The following is a 17,824-nucleotide window of genomic DNA, read 5'->3' as shown; positions in this document are numbered from 1 at the left end:
GTCATCTGCCTTCTTTTAGAGAGTTGTTGGGACCACTTGGAGGTTTATCTGTGTCCTCAGGGTCACCTGAGTAGTGCAAATGGGTGTGGAGCCTTCTTGGAGCTGTTGAAAGGACTGTGTTGTAGACTGGAGATAGATGATGTTGTATCCCCCTCCCCCTGTGTTGAGAGAGGGCTGTTCAGTTTTGGCATAGATGGCCTCTTTGACCCCTCTTTCAAACCAGCGGTCCTCTCTGTCCAAAATGTGGACTTTGCTGTCTTCAAAAGAGTGGCTTTTTTCTTTTAGATGCAGATGGACTGCTGAACCTGGTCCTGATGGGTTTGTTCTCCTATGTTGTGCCATGTGTTTATGACGTTGTTTCGTTTCCGTAATGTACAGATCTGCACATGGCTCACAGCGTTATACTGCGTTATACCAGGTTGCTCAGTTTGTGTCTGGCTGTTTTATCCTTGGGGTGGACAAGCTTCTGCCTTAGTGTATTCTTGGGTTTGAAGTGTGCACGTATGTTGCGTTGGCTGAAGATCCTCCTGAGCTTTTCCGAAATTCCTGCAACGTATGGAATGACTATGTTGCTTCATTTAGTGTTCTCTTCTTTGTCTGTTATGGAGGGGCTCCTACTGGATCTTTTTGGGGATTTGATGAAGGCCCACATGGGATAGCACATGTTCTGAGGCAGGGGTGTCAAACTCAATTTCATTGAGGGCAGCATCAGCATTGCGGTTGCCCTCAGGGGGGATGGGGGTGTGTGGCCAGGGTGGGTGCAGCTTACTGAGTGGGTGTGGATGGAGTGGGTGTGGCCTACTGGGTGGGCATGGCCAGCTCTACATTGTTCACATCAAGGGTGCCTGTGGGGGCCTGGGCAGGAGTGGGACAGATCTGAGGGTCTCTGGCAGAAAGGGGTGGAACCGGGGCAAATGCCAAGACATGGTCCATTTCTTCATTCCTCACAAAGGGTGACACCTCCCCAGCATGCACCCAGAGGGTGGGGTTGACACGACAGGGGCTGGTTCCTCGCTGTTTCTAGACGGCCTTGTGGAGCTAAGACTGAATGTGTTTCAACATAGATGGCCATCACAAAATTGTACATGGGCTCCCGGCCGGCCTGGGCCAGGGCCAAGGCAGTGGGGGCTGTTCCCTCATTGTTTCCAGGACGGTTTCGCGGGCCACATGAAACCACTTCGCAGGCCACATCCGGCCCCTGGGCCTTGTGTTTGACATGTCTATTCTGAGGGCTTCCTTGATGTGCTTTAGTTCTTTTTCTTTCTCATCTTTGCCGGTAGGCAGGCCTTCAGCTTAGTGGTGTAGGGTTCTGATAACTCCCATTTTGTGCTCCAGTGAGTGATGTGAATCAAAATGTAAATATTGATCTGTGTGTGTGTGTGGGAGGGGGTTTCTGTAAACTTCAGTGTTAAGGCTTCTGTCTTCCTTAATATGTACTGCATGGAAGATTGTGTTCCCTAACGTCTTCCCGTGTGAATTTGATGTGTCTGTCCACAGAGTTGATATGCTTGGTGAATGCTTCCAATTCCTGTTTTGATCTTGATCCAGGTATTGTCCACATACCTATGCCAGTGAGGGTGTATCTTCAGTCTACAACAGTCCTTTCAGCAGTTCTAAGAAGGCTCCATACCCATCTGCACTACGCAGGTGACTTGAGGACACAGATAAACCTCCAAGTGGCCTCAACGACACTGTAAAAGAAGGTAAATGACCAGCTGTCTGCAAGGAATATAAATCCTTCCATTCCCCACCATCCAGTCAGAGTTGAAGAGGCTTCTTGAATGAGAAGCAAAACATCTTCAAAAAACAAACCACACACACAAGAAAGTCCAGTTGCCTCTTGAAAAAGCACCTTTGGGACTAGCAAGCAAGCAAATGAACAAAATGAACATCAGTAAAAAGAACATTATTAAGTTCTCCATCTTGGAAAAAAATGAGCTCTTTTGCACTGATTGGCCAAGACATGTAATGAAGCATTGGCTTAAGTCTGCTTACAGTGTGTGCACCCACAGGACAGCAAACTGCCACCCTAATTTCTTGCCTTGGCTAATTCCCTCTCTCAATGCTTTCTGCTCTTCCATCCCAAAATGGGTTTCCCTGCCATTTTACTGGAACTGAATTTCAGGCAGAAGAGTTCTAAGCTTCCTTTTCATATATCCCCTTACCCCAGGCCAGGGGTAGGCAACCTTGGCTATTTTATGACTCGTGGACTTCAGCTCCCAGAATTCCTGAGCCAGCCATGCTGAGGGAAAAGGGAGAGGTTTCCAAGCTGAGCCATATTGGCTCAGGAATTCTGGGAGTTGAAGTCCACGAGTGATAAAAGAGCCAAGGTTGCCTATCCCCTGCCCCAGGCCATCCAATGCATGGGAGTATTGCATCTACATGCTCTTCTGCTCTAATATGCTGGAGCAGGATAAAAGGCTTGGCCCTACCATTGCTCCAGAACACCTCTCCCCGTCTCTGAGGATGAACACTAACCATTCTCGGTGCTCCGCAGAGGAGCCTCCTCTCCAGCCATGGGGAAGTGCATGCCGGTCTCAAAGTCAATCCCCATCTTCTCAGCCTGCCGGCGTGCCTGTCGCAGCACCGAGCCCCCTTGTTCCCGCAACCGAACAGCTGCCCGATAGAAGATGGTATCTTTGGCATTGTACTTCAAGCAGTTGGTGACTATCAGATTGAAGTCCTCCTCAAACTCATCCAGGTTCAGGTAACGATAGGCCTCCAGCTTCTGCTTCATTGTGTAGAAGTCCATCGGTTTCTTGATGTGGTCCAGGTAGTCTGGGACCTGCAGTGGACAAAGAGCAGGGAGGCTAAGTGGGTTGGGATCCCGCCTCTGGGGCAGTCCTGCTCCAAGAAAAGAAGAGGTTAAAGCAGCCTTGAAACTGGCTTTAAAGCTCTCGCCCAATCTGGAGCAATGTCCCCACTTAGAAGGGGTACTGCCATTCCCTGTGGGCACATAAGATACTATGCAACAGGCAGTCAAGAAACACACCCAAGAACAAGGCATCCCTAGCCTTCTAAAGAAGTACCTGCAAAAATCATTTTTAAAAAAAAACAGCACAACTTAAAAGGATGGCTTGCTTTTCAGGGAATAATGCAGCAAGTCAGAGAAAAATAAGCAGGTTCATTTTGGATGTGTCTAAAAACTAGCTAGTTAAGGTTGGCCACCCTTAATCCACCTGGAAACAGAAGTTCTCCATTCTTCCCATTCTTCATACTGTCTAGAGGCCCACCTATTCTCCTGGCTCTGATTTCTCAGCCTCAACCCACGACTCATTCAGTTAACTGAGTGCTCTCCAAATCTTTTGCACCGTACGGACTTTTTCCGAGTGAAAGGACAGAGAGCCAAACTGGACATTTTAAAACCAACGGTGGCTGCAGCAGGGGGACCATCCTCTTTTAAAAATGGAGTTACTCTGTTGGTTTCCTTACTCCAACCAACAGGAGGAATGATCTAGCTCTGAACTAATGGTTCATTTTGATTGATTCTGTAAAGAGATGGGTGTCCTTTGAAATTTTATTTTATTTTGTGTGTTTTTTTAAATCTATTGATATGGGGGAATTGCTTTATTTTCTGTATTTTTAGGCAAACAAAAAAAGAGTCTTCTTAGCTCTTTACCATAAACAGCAAACTTTAAATAAAAGTTCTCCTAAATAAAGCAGGTGAACAAGGTTATTACCAAATCCATGGGCTGTAACTAGATTCTCAGATATTATAAGGAAAACACTGGTATCAACTAAATGTTAATACAGACTTATTGCAACAAGATTCCCAGCCATGGGAAAAGCAGTTCCCTTGACTTCATCACCCAGCAATTAAAAAAGAGATAATTGATCCACCTAAAGCAATTTGATGATTAGCCTACTCTGCATGAAGCATCACTAGCCACGCAGGAGGGGTTTGCTTAGCTGGGCCTGGGGAATAGCCGTGGAAAGCCTGCTGCTTGAACTAATCAACCATCTCCAACTCCCATTAAACAATGGCAGGGGCTGAAGTCCAGCACAGCTGAAGGCACTTGAACTGTATAAGGCTGGACAAAAGCATCAGGATGACAAGAATGAAATTGGGAAAGTTCTGAGAGCTGATGGCATTCCTATGAGGGTTAATTGTTTATTAGTGAATTAGGCAGTCTTCATTGGTTACTGCCTACAATAGGTGAGAGAATATTGGCTGATCCCCAAAAGCTAAGCAGGGACATATCTGATTAGTGCCTGGATGGGAGACTAGGAGGACTAGTTCAGGGCTACAGGCTAGATCAGTGATGGCAAACCTTTTAGAGACCGAGTGCCCAAACTGCAACCCAAAACCCACTTATGGATCATCAGGTGCTGGGTGGGCGTGTGCCATTGGGTGGGCATGGCTTCGATGGTAAGGGCAGACTGGGTGGGACTAAAAAGTTCAATCAATCAATTCCAACTTTGCGAGATCTTTTTTTTTCCTGCAAGTTGAAATTGATTGATTGATTGAACCTTTTTTTTTTTTTTGCAAACGGCGGCGGAGGTCTAAAGCGAAAAGGTTTTATAAAACCCAGCTGAACGCCTAGGACTGGGGCGACAGTGCGCATGCCCACAGAGAGGGCTCTGCGTGCCACACACAAGGCAAAAGTAGGACACATTCTGGTGAGAGAAAAGTTCCCTGAGAATGGGGCCTCCAGCACGCGTTCAAAAGCTTGGAAGACTAAAAAACTTCCGGTTCCGGTGACCGACCCAAATTGGATCCTGCAACATTATCCTGGGACACATATATTTGCCTTCATTCGTAAGCCACTTTTAAGCTGTTGTCAAGAAACCTGCATGGATGGGACCATATGATCGACAGGAGCTGAAGTTAACTTGGGGAAGCTTTTGCTTTTAACAGGGTCAGAAAAGAAAGCAGAAGAGAAGGAATAATCTTACTAGGTCATACACAAATCCCACCTGAGGCAAATAGGAAAGCAGAAGAAAGCAGAAATGGATGGACTATGTTGTAGTACAGATTAGCAGATCTATCCTGCTAACAAGGAAGACTGGTTTCTAGAGCAACATGAAGGTCAATGAGGCTTGGGACAACCAATGTCAGTCTATCTAGAGTCATCCGGTCAAAGGAGGCATGAATATCGGGATACTCAAGGAGGAGCCACACTTCTTATGCTCCTTCATAGAGCCTCACACCTCCCATTCTGACCCTTCCACCCTGATTACTGATGACCCCAGAAACGCCACCTTGCACCTAAGCTCCAGCTGAAATACCAGCTTCAGCCACAACCAGAACTGAAGGGATATCCAAACCAGTGTCGATGTGTCATCATGATGGAAATGCTAGAAATGGGCCAAAAAGATCTAGATTTTAAAAGCCGAGAGACTTCACTCACTCCTGGCCCTAGGCTACCTAACAGGGATTTCTTTGAAGGGCAAAACGTGGATGAAGGAACACTGTCTACACTGCCTTGAGCTCCTAGAGAGAAGGTAAATAGAATCAATGGCCATCCACTGATATACCAGGCTTGAGAACAGTGACTGTTGCAGGAAGGACGACTTGCAGGGATCCATTGCTCCTGCATAAGTCATTTATTTAGTTTCTGGGGCTAAATATGCGACTTGAAAAAGAAATGCAGCCCCAGTGCATACTAAAAAGCACACTGAGTCCAAGCACTCTCTTTCAAGACCGTGAGAAAATCCACATATTATTACACACCAAACAGAGCAGTGACGTATGTTTATGCAATGGGTCTGATTTTTCTAAGGTTTCTCTCCTTATGACCAGGATACTACTAGTTGGTGGCACACGTAGCTGCTTGGCCCTAGCCATGAGGGTGTGTGCAGCATCTTGGACAGAGGATAGGACCAGCAAGCCGCAAGACCAGCCCCTCGGCTGGATGGGAACAGAGCAAAAGATAAATTGGGGGTGGAGGGGTTCTTACTTCGTAGAGTTCTGTTACCTCAGACAGCGGGACCGGCTGGCTGAAGATGTTGCCCGTGTCCTTTTCCTGGAGCTGCTCGAGGGTCCGGCGCAGGAGGATGAGGAAGGGAGTCAGCTGCATCTCCAGAGCCACTTGCTGGATTTTAATCTGAAAGAGAAGGGAAAGTGCTACTGAGCACGTGGTGGCCAGACACTCTGCCACGGTTACGTTTGGGGCCTCTGAATCACCACGGGGTTAGAAAGCAGGAGGATCCAAAATGGAGGCCGAGCTCAAAGGAACAAATAGCGCCTTGTCTATGTTAGGGAATCCATATTGGTGTCCCTCTTATTAGCTCATCCCCCATAGAAGAGCTTCCCTCCCGGAGGTCTGTGCCCGCAAACCTGATAAACACAAGAGTGCAGCCTTCCTTTCTCTAACCCAATACAAAACCAGGGTTCAAACTTTCTAACGCCATGGAGTGTTTTCTGCATTAACTGGCTGCTCTCTATTTACGTAGAGCAGTGTTTCCCAAACTTGACAATTTTAAGGCATGTGGACTTCAACTCCCAGAATTCCACAGCCAGCGTTGCTGGCTGTGGAATTCTGGGAGTTGAAGTCCTCATGCCTTAAAATTGTCAAGTTTGGGAAACACTGACGTAGAGAGCCAGCGTGCCCCAAAGCCTTCTTCTCATCCTTCATGACCTGAGCGCTTACAAGCCCCTCAGAGGTGCTCGTGAGTCCCTGAAACGATGCACGGCAAGAACATTATCAGTCTAATAAACAAGTTGCCTTTTGGGCAGCTTGCCTGATATGACTGAACTTGTTTTTGTGAAACCCCCTAATGAACCTGCGCTAAGCCCCAGGGACGCTGACTGAAAGCCATTCCCCAAGGAGAGGCAAAGCTGTAGCACACACAGCCCAGAGCCAGCTTTGTTCACATCGTGGAAAACAGCCTGGGAGCAGGTAGAGGGCAATCTACGAAAACAAACGCCTTTTAAATAGCAGTAGCACTTAAGACTTATATACCACCCCATCGTGGCTTTCAGCATTTTCTACGCGGTTTACAGTGTCAACATAGTTGCCCCCAACAATCTGGGTTCTCATTTTACCGACCTCGGAAGGATGGAAGGCTGAGTCAACCTTGAGCCAGTCGGGGTTGAACTCCTGGCTGTGGGCAGAGTTTGCCTGCAATACTGCATTCAAACCACTGAGCCACCACGGCTTTGAATGCAAATCAAAAGGCCCCCGTTTTTCCCGCCAAAAAGCAAACCCTTCTTTGTGGTTGAATTCATTGGCTTCTACCGTTTCCTTTATTCTCTCAGGGAAACATCCCGCCTTCTTCCTCTTTCAGTGTCATTCTCCAACAAAAAAAAAAAGGCCTAGAGTGCAAAAATCCGCCACCTGCTTTCCCTAAAAGCTCCCAATCTCGGGTATTCTGGGATCATCCTACTCCCTGCCCCTTTCCCCTCACCGCCCCCCCCCCAAAGTTATCCAGAGGAGAACCCTGCACCTCCCTCCCCAGCTCCCTCCCCTGGCACAGTTACCGTCTCTCTCTTGAGCTTCTCCCGCTTGCGAATTAACTCCACCAGCAAGCGCGCTCGTTCCAGGTCGTGGCGGAGGCGCTGCCAGGACTTCAGCTGCTCTTTCAGGGCCCAGTTCTTATCCTCTGTGTTATCTCGCTGCAGGAACATCAGAGTCTGTGAGAGGAAGGGGCATCCCTGCCAAATGCCAGGCTGCCGTTGTTTATAGAACGGCAGCAAATCAGCTCCTGCCAGAATTGCTCCTGCCAGGAGCCCAAAGGAAGTGGAGTGTGGCAAAAGCCACAGCAGTTGTCGGGCAGAATGTGGCAGATACCACTGTGGGAAACTGTTGCCTTCTCCCTCCCTCCCTTGTTGCAGAGGAAGGAAGGAACGCACAAGGCACTAAACAACTTGATATCAAGTTACTCTGCCGGTATACACTATCTACCATTGAGCAGCAACTACCGTACAGTATTCAGGATCTCAGAGGAAGTGGGCCTCCCGTTCCATGATTCTCTAGGAGGAGATGCCAAGATTGAACATGGGGCTTCCTACCTGCAAAATACAAGTCCTTGGCAGCTAATCTCCCAGCTCACCTTGCTTTGAAAGCTGAAAAAATGCCTCCCTCCATGCGAACTGGGAAGCCTCGCCAAACAAGGCAGCCTCGTGACTAACTGTTCCCAAGCCCGCCCACGTGGCTGCAACCCATCCAGCACGGAGAAACAGATGGATAGACGGAGCCATTGGGCAAGGCTGCTGGAGGCGCCTGTTGGGGAAATGGCTGGAAAACTGAATGCGAGTTGGCCTCGGTCAGGCTACGCTCTTTCTGGGTCACTGTTTTATCTCATGGATACGTTTTAGCTGCAGTTATGAGTTGGGGGGAGCCATAGCAGTTGGCTAAACAAACAAACAAACAAAGTCCTTGCTCTTGGGCTACGTGCACCCAGTGGCAGCCAAGTGCTCTTCCACACGAGGGACATCCATGCCCTTTTCATCCACCCTTGCCCGAAAACTCGAGTGAAGCCGTACCTGCTCAGTCTTGGACACGGGAGGAGGAGGAGCTGGCCTTCCTTGCTCACAGTTCCTGTGTGACTGCAAGTGCGTTTGGAGCCGGCGCAACAAGGGGACCCCATTGCGGGATTGCCTCTTCAGAGTCCAATAACTGTGCAACCTCTGCATGAACTGGCTTTTTCGCTGAAGGGTCAAGCGGTTGGTGATCTTACTAAGCCTGTGGGGGGAGAAGAGGGGGGGTCAGGCAGGAGATAACAAATGCCAGAGGGTCAGAACCCCAGGCTATGAGAAAGGATGCACCAGTGCCACTGGTCAGGGGGAGTAGATAAAACAGAAGGATTCAAATTCTGCATTCAACCAGAATAATCTCAGTGTCAGGTCTGCCATCTTCAGCATTCTTCACTTCGGCTGGCATCCTGCCGTAAAACACGGAAAGGGGAAGAGGAGGTGGAAGGGGAGAATGACAGGGTGACAGGAACCAGAGCTGCCAACCCAGAACAGACTGGCTGATTAAGGACGAAGCTGTGAGAACTCCACCAAAGAGGCACCAAATCTTAAAGCCATTGCCAAAACACCTGATTCAAATTTCATTGGACACCAATGGGACTGGTCAAGGGGGAGGGGGAGGGCCAGGGAAGGAGGGAAAATGCAGGCTTTGCCCGGGATATTCAGATCCAACTTTGCTTTCACTTCAAAAATGGAGTCGAAGGTAAACCTTTCACTTCAAAAATGGAGTCAAGGGTCTTTCTTTCCTAAATGTTCAAGTCGGGACAAGCCTGACGCTTAGAGCCACAAAGGCAACTTTCAACACTCAGCTTGGTGGGACTGAGCAAAAGCAAAAAACCTAATGTATAATTTCAGAATCTGTTGGGTGAAGACGAAAGGAATTGTTGTCCACTACACCATACCTGAATCACAACAGGTTGAGAAACAAACATAGCACAATAACACATCTAAGCAAGATACAATTAAAATACAATTTCTGCTAAACTTCACATGTCCTTCTTCACAATCACCCTCTTAGGTACTATCAGAGTCAAAATCTACGGACATTTCAGTGAAAGCAGGTCCACATTTTTAATTGTTTTTATATTTATCTTTTTTTTTTTAACCACTCGATGAGCCTCCCAAAGTCATTTAATGGTGGGATAGGCGGCATGCAAGTACAACACATAAATAATAAATAAATAAATCTATGTTCTTAAGGAAGGGTTCATCTGGCATTACAAGACAGGACAAAAAACCTGTCCAACAAGTTTGTCTCGCACATAATTTTCCTAAGTAAGATATAACTACCCCATCCAAGATTTCAACATTGAAATTTGGTTGCAGGGATGAAGAAAGGTAAGAGGAAAATAAAATAATATATATAATATATCCCAGGTCCTGGGTAAGGACTCGATAGGTAGACAAAATGCCAAATCCAGTCTGAACATCTGGCTGACTGTGCGATGATCCATAATAATAATAATAATAATAACAACAACAACAACAACAATAATAATAAAGGTGCTGGTGGTGGCAGCTACAAAGAATCAGCTCTCAATTTGTCATGGTTTCAAATGTCTTCTCGGTTTCATTTGAGCAAATTACCATATCTCGAATTAATTCCACCTGCAGCTGCTGCTTACTTCCTCTCCTGGAAGAAACCACAAATCCCTTCCAATCAACAATGACAACAGCTGCTAGTCACAGCAACACAGCCACTTGCCCAAGAAGAAGCATTATAGAGGTACAAATGCTGTATGTGCCGATAGCCTAAACCAGGGGTGGCGAACCTTTTAGAAACCAAGTGCCCAAACTGCAACCCAAAACCCACTTATGCATTGTCGGGTGCCGGGTGGACATGGCCCATTGGGTGGGTGTGGCCCATTGGGTGGGTGTGGCCCACTGGGTGGGCATGGCTGCGGTGGTAACGGCAGACTGGGTGGGACTAAAAAGTTCAATCAATCAATTCCAACTTTGCAAGATCTTTTTTCCTGCGAGAAGTTGAAATTGACTGATTGATTGAACACGGCGGCAGAGACCTAAAGTGAAAAGGTTTTATAAAACCCAGCTGAAGGCCTAGGACTGGGGCGTGTGCCCACAGAGAGGACTCTGAGTGCCACCTCTGGCACCCATGCCATAGGTTCGCCACCACTGGCCTAACCCAGGGGTGAGGAACCTTGGCTCTTTTATGACGCGTGGACTTCAACTCCCAGAATTCCTGAGCCAGCCATGCTGAGGAGAAATGAAGAGATTTCCAAGCTGAACTATGCTGGCTCAGGAATTCTGGAAATTGAAGTCCACGAGTCATAAAAGAGCCAAGGTTCCCTACCCTTGGCCTAGCCTTTAAGCTGCAGAGGAAAGAGCACTTAGTGAAAAGCTGGCTTTATTAACCATGGAGGAATTGATTTAAACAGGGCGACAGTATACGGGGTGGTGAAGAATACAGTGAAAAAAAACTCACACACCAAGGTATTCAATCAATGATCAGAATAAAGAGGAGCAGAAATCGTAACCCTTTGCTGCCACTTATTTGGGCTCATTTGGGGTTTTACAACTTAGCTACAGTAGCCCTATTTTACAGCACTTTTAAAGCAGAACCACAAACACTGAAAAACTATGGGACAGCCCAGAATTTAAAGTACAGTCAGGCAGTCCTCAATGTATGCTCACAATTGAGCCCAAAATTTATGGCGTTAAGTGAGACATTTGCTAAGTGAGTTTGGCCCCATTTTGTGATCTTTCTTGTCACGGTTGTTAAGTGAATCACTACATTTGAAAGTGACTAATCCAAATTGTTAAGTGAAACTGGCTTCCCCGTTGACTTTGCTAGTGAAAAGGGAATCACATGACCCCGGGACACTGCAGCGGTCATAAATATGAACCAGTTGCCGAACGTCTGAATTTTGATCCTGTGACCCTAGGGATGGCTACAAAGGGGGTAATTGTGGAAAATGGTCCTAAGCCACATTTTTCAGTGCTGTTGTAACTTTGGTCACCAAATGAACTGTTGTAAGTCGAGGACCACCTACATAAGGAGTACTCTGAAAAGCACGACGCTCACAGCATTCTCAATCTCTGCAACCAGCTCTCCAAGAACAACAAGGGAAGACTTCTGGGAAATGAGGTGCCATGGTAGAGGCCATATCCATTGACTTCTCCCCAACACCAGTCAGGAATGTAACAACAGGAGGGAAGCATACAGAGACAGGCGGAGAGGCAAAACTCAGCCAAATATATCTAGCTGCTTTCTTATAATAATTTCACAGGTAGAGGCAAGCCAGATTAAAAAACAAGGTCAAGAGATATTAAAGAAAGTAACTTTCTTTAGCATCGCTGCCAAACTGATTAGGCAAGAAGTTGCTTCTCAGTCCATTAATACATTTCTCAAGAGATCTGAATGAAACTCTCAGTTCTGCTTTAAAGGGGAAGGGGAATACATGGAGTCCTCAACTTATAGCCATTTGCTTAATGACTGTTTAAAGTTATAACAGTGCTGAAAAAGTAACTTATAATTGGTCCTCAGACTATAGTCACATGATCAAAAGTCAGGTGCTGGGCGAAACAGCAGATATTTACAAAGTTTGCAGCAACTCAGGGTCACCTAATTGCCATTTGCGACCTTCGAAGTCGTCTTCTGACAACACAAATCAATAGGGAAACCAGATTCACTTAACAAGTCTATGATTCACTTAACACGAAGAGCAAAAAAGTTTGCAAAATCAGGTTTGGCTCATTTAGCCCCCACCTCACTTAATGACGGAGGTTCCGACCCCAAAGGTGGTGGTAAATCAAGGATTACCCCTATATTTCTTGCCTCTGAAATGACTGCTCAGAAGGAGAATGAACAAGCCCTTCCAAATGCTACTCCACGCTAACGAAACAAAAAATAGGTGATCTTATTGGAAAGCCGAGCAAAGAAGAAATCTGAAATATTCCACTGAAAGAATTTCACCAAACGCAGCCCCTAAGGAGCAGAGATGCTACACCTTCACATGGATATACATACACGTATTATAATCTGGGCACTCACAGATTATAACAGGCAAAAGAAACCGTTTAAATTCAAGCTTAGCTGCAACAGTTTCTGAGTGATATTGGACAACCACTCTCATTATAACTAAATATGTACGAATGTTATTGCTATTTAAAATGCTAACAAATGTATCTGTGATTGGAAGGGGTTATTTTATCTGTTTTAAAATGTGCATCTTACTTTATTTCAAGGAACGCTCCTGGTTTAAAAGAACTGCAGCCAAAGAGAGTTCCTACGTGCATTTCTGATTATGTGACCAAAACGTAAGATCCATCTGAATCTAGCTCTTCTCAGTTCAGGCTAACCGTTCAGAATATTGCTCACAGTAAACTCATTGTTACAAACAAGGCAGCACTCCAATGTCTCTATTTACACTGTGACATGTATCAAACAAGAAGCGGAGAACGGGAGGGTGCCATACCTGTGGGGAGGTATGCATGGCACTGATACCACTGGGGCAGCTGCTCTCTTTTCAGCCAGAATTTTCCTTGCCTTCTTCATTTTGATCCGGGATTTAGCCTTGGCCCTTTTCACCTTCTCTGAGCTCCAGCTTTTCCCATCCTCCTCTTCCTCCTCTTCCTCCTCCTCCCCTTCGCTATGGGAGAGGGCGGGCAAGCGTCGCATTGAGCCAGGTGGCGTGTGAATATCACAGTAAGCTGTCTTCCGGACGCTAAACGAAGTGCCGTTGGCCCCCGTTTCTCGGACCGGCTCCATTTTCATGTAGAGCCCAGCCTGCTGAGCACAAGTCACGTGGAAGGCCGTGTAGCAGTTAGCTTTGTGACACTGTATGCAGGCCCCAGAGCCTCGCTGTTTGCAGATGTAGCAGGTCAGCTTCCAGCGAGCTGGTGGGATGTGTTCTATGCTGTCTATGGGCTCCAGGAACACCGTGTTCGCAAAACAGACCTCTGGGATCCAGAGGGCACACACCACATGGGCCCAACGACCATCGTCTGTCTGTTTGAAGGCGCCCCCTTTGTTTGGACACAGGGCGCAGTCCACAGCCCTGGAAGGTGACTGCAAGCAGCGGCGGCAGAGCCACTGGCCTTCTGGGATGTAAGGGACCCCATAGCATTCCTGGTGCACGGCCAAGTTACACATGTCACAAAAAAGGATGACGTTACTGTTCTGACACTCCCCGTCATTGCAAATGCAGCAGACGGCATCTTCATCTACCAAGGCGTTTGGGTCACCTTTGTTGTGACTCTCAAAGTAGGACTCCTTCTCCAGCCGGTCCATTAGATATTCAAAGATCTCTTGAGGAATAGGGCTGACACCTTCTGTCTTCCGACGTTCGTTCATAATGTCCAACCAAATGTAATCTTCCTCGTCCATGTCATACTCAACCTCCTCATCCAGCTCTTCTGCCGACTTCTCAATGTATCTAAAAGGGGAGAGAGAAAAGTACAAGACTGAGGAAAATGGAGGCCTACAGAGCTGCTATCTACAGTATTGCTGAGCATCCTTTACACCTACTTTATTTTTATTTATTTTTTTAAATTTTTATTTTCCTTTTTCTCTTTACAAACAAAATACACGGTACATTTTTTTCTTTTTTCTTACCAATACTATGTCCTACATCTCTTACATTTATTTACATTACTTCTCATACTTTTTTATTCCTCAATTCTAATTCAGTTACAGTACATGTCCCATATCTCACAGAATTCTGTAGCTTCTTTGTCTTTTAGTTCTAAGGTAAGTTTGTTCATCGCAGCACAGTCTAATATCTTACATGTAACCATTGCATTTGTTGGTATGTTCACCTACTTTAAAGGGTCTAAAAGTGTCATTGCCGCTTTACTGCTCTGCTACAGTAAGTTATAACTCAGCCTGGTTCCCTTCGGATTTTCTATACAGAATCCCGATAGTTAAAATCCAATAATGGCACCAGAGAGTCTCTACTGAAGTGGCCGAGTGTCAGTTATCGCTTCCTCTGATTGCAGAACCATAATAATGAACCCCCTCATCTAGTTGCACTTTATTTCTGCCTTATCCCTGTGCCTGGAGAAGGCTCTAATGCTGGGAAAGGTGGAAGGAAGCAACAGAAGAAAAAAACCACCAGCAATGTAGAGGGGCTCAGTGGCAGTGGGTGGAAGGACCAAGTTAGGCTCAGATTATTATGAAGTCAACACTGACTTAATGACACACAATCAGTCTATATATAGCCATTAAAAGTCACAGTGATTTAACAAAGCACAAACGGCACAAATCACGTAGTTTGTGTCAGGTATGTCATGGTGCATATATATACATATTCTATATACATGGTGTGTGTACACACACACACACACACACACACACACAGACACAGTTTGCCATTCTTCTCTCTTCAGGCAAAGGATTGTTGATTATGGCCACCCAAGTCCCGTTTTTTCCCTTGCTTAGAAAGAAAATATCGTAATAGGAAACCTTTAAACCTAAGAACTCCTGCTACTGAAGCTGAATGGAACAGGCTGAGCAGTGTCAAAGTTACAATTGAGGGGGAAAAAGAAACACAATGTAACCAGTTTCATTTAGCACAAGATACTTTTCTAACTCAAAACAGGAGGGGGAAGGCAACTGGCAGAGAATCTGCCTCTCTTTGCGGGCAACAGGGTTTTTTTTCCCACCCAGCTTGCACACTGGTGCTGGGGAAATCCAATGGCCATTAGAGGGGAATACAGGTAGTCCTCGAGTTACAACAGTACGTTTAATGACAGTTCGAAGTTACAACAGCACAGAAAAGAGTGACGTATGACCATTTTTCACACTTAAACTGTTGCAGCATCCCCGTGGCCATGTGATCAAAATTTGGACGCTTGGCAACCAGCTCGTAGTGATGACGGTTGCAGTGGGTCATGGGAATCCCCTTTTTTGTGACCTCCTGGCAAGCAAAGTCAATGGGGAAGTCAAATTCACTTAACAACCGTGTTACTCGCTTCACAACTGCAGTGATTTACTTAGCAACCACGATAAGGAAGGTCGCGAGATGGGGGCAAAACTCACTTAGCGACTATCTCACTTAGCAACAGAAACCTGGGGCTCGGTTGTGGTGGTAAGTTGAGGACTACCAGTAGTGCAGCGGAGTCACTTCCCAAACAGGAAGACTTCCCCCTTCTGTCTCCCTGATGCCCCCCTGAAAACAGATTACCTTGGTCTCCAACCAAACCGGAACAAGGTGCAGTCAGAAGCCACCCTATGAGAGGGAAACACATTCTTAAGGAGCTCTCCTCTCTCTACCTGAGGCTCCAGGTTAAAGGATCCTCTGCCCCTCCCACTCAGTGCTCCGAGCCGCGGTCCTACAGGACTCCGCTTGGGGTCCACAACCGATACCTGTAGTAGGAGGTGGGGCGAGGTGGGGCGTCGGGGGTGTCCTGGTCCAGTTCTCGGTACACAGCCTCGGGAAGCTTCGGTGTGTTGCCAGCTGAGGCACTGTGGTGGTGGTGGTGATGGTGATGGTTGGAATCCTTGCGTTTCTCCTTGTTCTTGTGCTTGCCGGCTTTGGGAGCCACCGACGGCGTTTCGGTGTTCTCCTTGTTGCTGTTGTTCTCCGGGGCCTCTTCGGGAGCCTCGTCGTCCTCGGACACCACATCCAAGTTATCGAAAATGCTGATGCGGTGCACGCGACCGTGCAGGTCCACCTCTACCATGCGCTGAGCTTGCGCGTAAGTCATGACGTCCCGCCCTGGGGACTGCGAAGTCTCGGAGGGGCTGGGCGACTGCTTGTTGGTCGCACGGCCGTGCCGGCCCTTCTTTTTGTGCTTGCGCAGAGGGGTGTTCTGGGGGGGCGGTGGATTGTCATGGTCGTAGTGGTAGAGATGGTACTCGATGCCGCTGTAGCTCTTGTAGATTTTGCGGCAGGTGTCCACAGGACATTCGTAGGGTGGCTTGGTCGCCCGCAGATTGTGGCAGAAAGTCTTCACGTCGAAGTCCACCCCCATGGTGTTTCTCGGCTCTGCAGGGAAGGAGAGTGAAGAGCAGGAATGGGAGGTTTGCCACATTAGCCATCAACCAACCAACCAACCAACCAGGTCCATGTGTTTAGCAACACTCCTGGATCCCTATGACGGAATCTGACTAACCCCAACTGAGTAAGCGAACTTGAAACCAGAAAGGCAAATGATGAGCCAGAAGATCAAATGGATCAGAACAAATATTACAGCCATGTAATACAACTGGTATAACTTTGCATGTCTTTTAAAACAGGTATTATTTTCCATCCTATTTCTTCTAATTTATTGCTAAATTATGCAGATCGATAGTAACACTGTAGGAGACATCTGTAATTACAATCAATCCTTACCACCTGTAGTATGTTCGCCATCAAAATTCATTGTCCTGAGTATGCGGGCACCAGAAGAGCTACCTGCCAATCTTTTAAAAAAAACCACAATCCCAACAAAGCTTTCCTTATATCTTCTTGCCTTATCTGAATACTTGCATATCCTATTTTACACCAGCCTCGCCGTCATCAATCTACACAGCAATGAAGATACATTAATAATTGTGGTCAACGCACAACTGTGAATTAGGACGTGCAAAAGAATTCCAAACAGAAATATCCTGCTACAGCCTGTCAAATTTCCAAGTTGAGAGTTGTTGTATCTTGCCCTCAGTTAATTTATTGAGAAAATTTATATAGCCGCCCAACTAACTTACAAGTGACTCCGAGCAGCTTATTACTTGTTTTGAGGGACTATCACACTTATCAATGCACTTGTGACGCTTGGAACTATTGTTTCAAACGTTGACTAATTCCTGTGTTTTCCTTTCTGCTTCAGATAGCAATGCTAATTTCTAAGCGTGGAATGTTACTGTCACTAAATTACTGTTTATACTGGAAATAAATTCTACCAGCTTAAAATTCAGCACATCTTGAAAACACCGGTGTGTAGAAATCTGCACTAAACATTTAGTATCAGTGGCAGCACTTTGCTAAACTTGGCTGATTGCAAAAAGCTAAGCAGGTCTGGACCTAACCAGTATCTATATGGGAGACCACAGGAAATCCTAGAGCTGTAGATTGGGGTTGGAAGTCAAGAAACATTTAAGAAGGCAATGGTAAATCAGTTCTGTGTTGTTGCCAAAAAAAGAAAAAGGAAAAGCCCGTCCTACATGGACATACTTATGAGGTCACCAGAAGTTAAACTCTACTCAAAGAAGATTTTATTTTTAACCACCAATCAAAGGTGTGAAAAGGATACAAATGTGAAATTAATCCCATTCTCAGTTGCATAAGGAAGAGAGTAGCTATGGTTATACAAATGCTAGCATCATGTTATTTCTACTGAACTAAACTATATTATGAGAAAATGATTCCAAGAAAGATTTACCCAGTGCTGCCACGTTTTAAAGGAAACATTTCATTTGTCTTGCTTTTCAAAAGTAAATTCTTCTATTTGTTTTTATGCTGG

The 17,824-nt window shown here is 46.3% G+C and overlaps 1 protein-coding gene across 5 annotated transcripts in view; it reads right to left on the bottom strand.

Moving 5' to 3' along the window:
- BRPF1 (bromodomain and PHD finger containing 1) overlaps nt 1–17,824 on the bottom strand; it is a 35,417-nt gene that overhangs the window by 15,224 nt on the left and 2,369 nt on the right. For 2 of the 5 annotated variants that reach the window (XM_039355164.1, XM_039355166.1), the window contains exons 2-8: nt 15,744–16,365; nt 15,562–15,606; nt 12,853–13,812; nt 8,429–8,627; nt 7,424–7,612; nt 5,901–6,047; nt 2,479–2,785 (exon numbers count right to left, since the gene is read on the bottom strand). In XM_039355164.1, coding sequence (XP_039211098.1) covers nt 2,479–2,785; nt 5,901–6,047; nt 7,424–7,612; nt 8,429–8,627; nt 12,853–13,812; nt 15,562–15,606; nt 15,744–16,351 — 2,455 coding nt within the window. In that variant the 5' untranslated portion in view covers nt 16,352–16,365. The remainder of the gene's footprint in view (nt 1–2,478; nt 2,786–5,900; nt 6,048–7,423; nt 7,613–8,428; nt 8,628–12,852; nt 13,813–15,561; nt 15,607–15,743; nt 16,366–17,824) is intronic. The other 3 variants (XM_039355165.1, XM_039355168.1, XM_039355169.1) reach the window with 3 other exon arrangements.

The sequence above is a fragment of the Crotalus tigris genome, unplaced genomic scaffold (genome assembly GCF_016545835.1).
Source record: "Crotalus tigris isolate CLP2741 ecotype Arizona unplaced genomic scaffold, ASM1654583v1 scf7180000018612.917631, whole genome shotgun sequence".
NCBI lineage: Eukaryota > Metazoa > Chordata > Lepidosauria > Squamata > Viperidae > Crotalus > Crotalus tigris.
The sequence above is the reverse complement of the archived record's forward strand: the minus strand, read 5'-3'. Positions and strand labels throughout refer to the sequence as shown.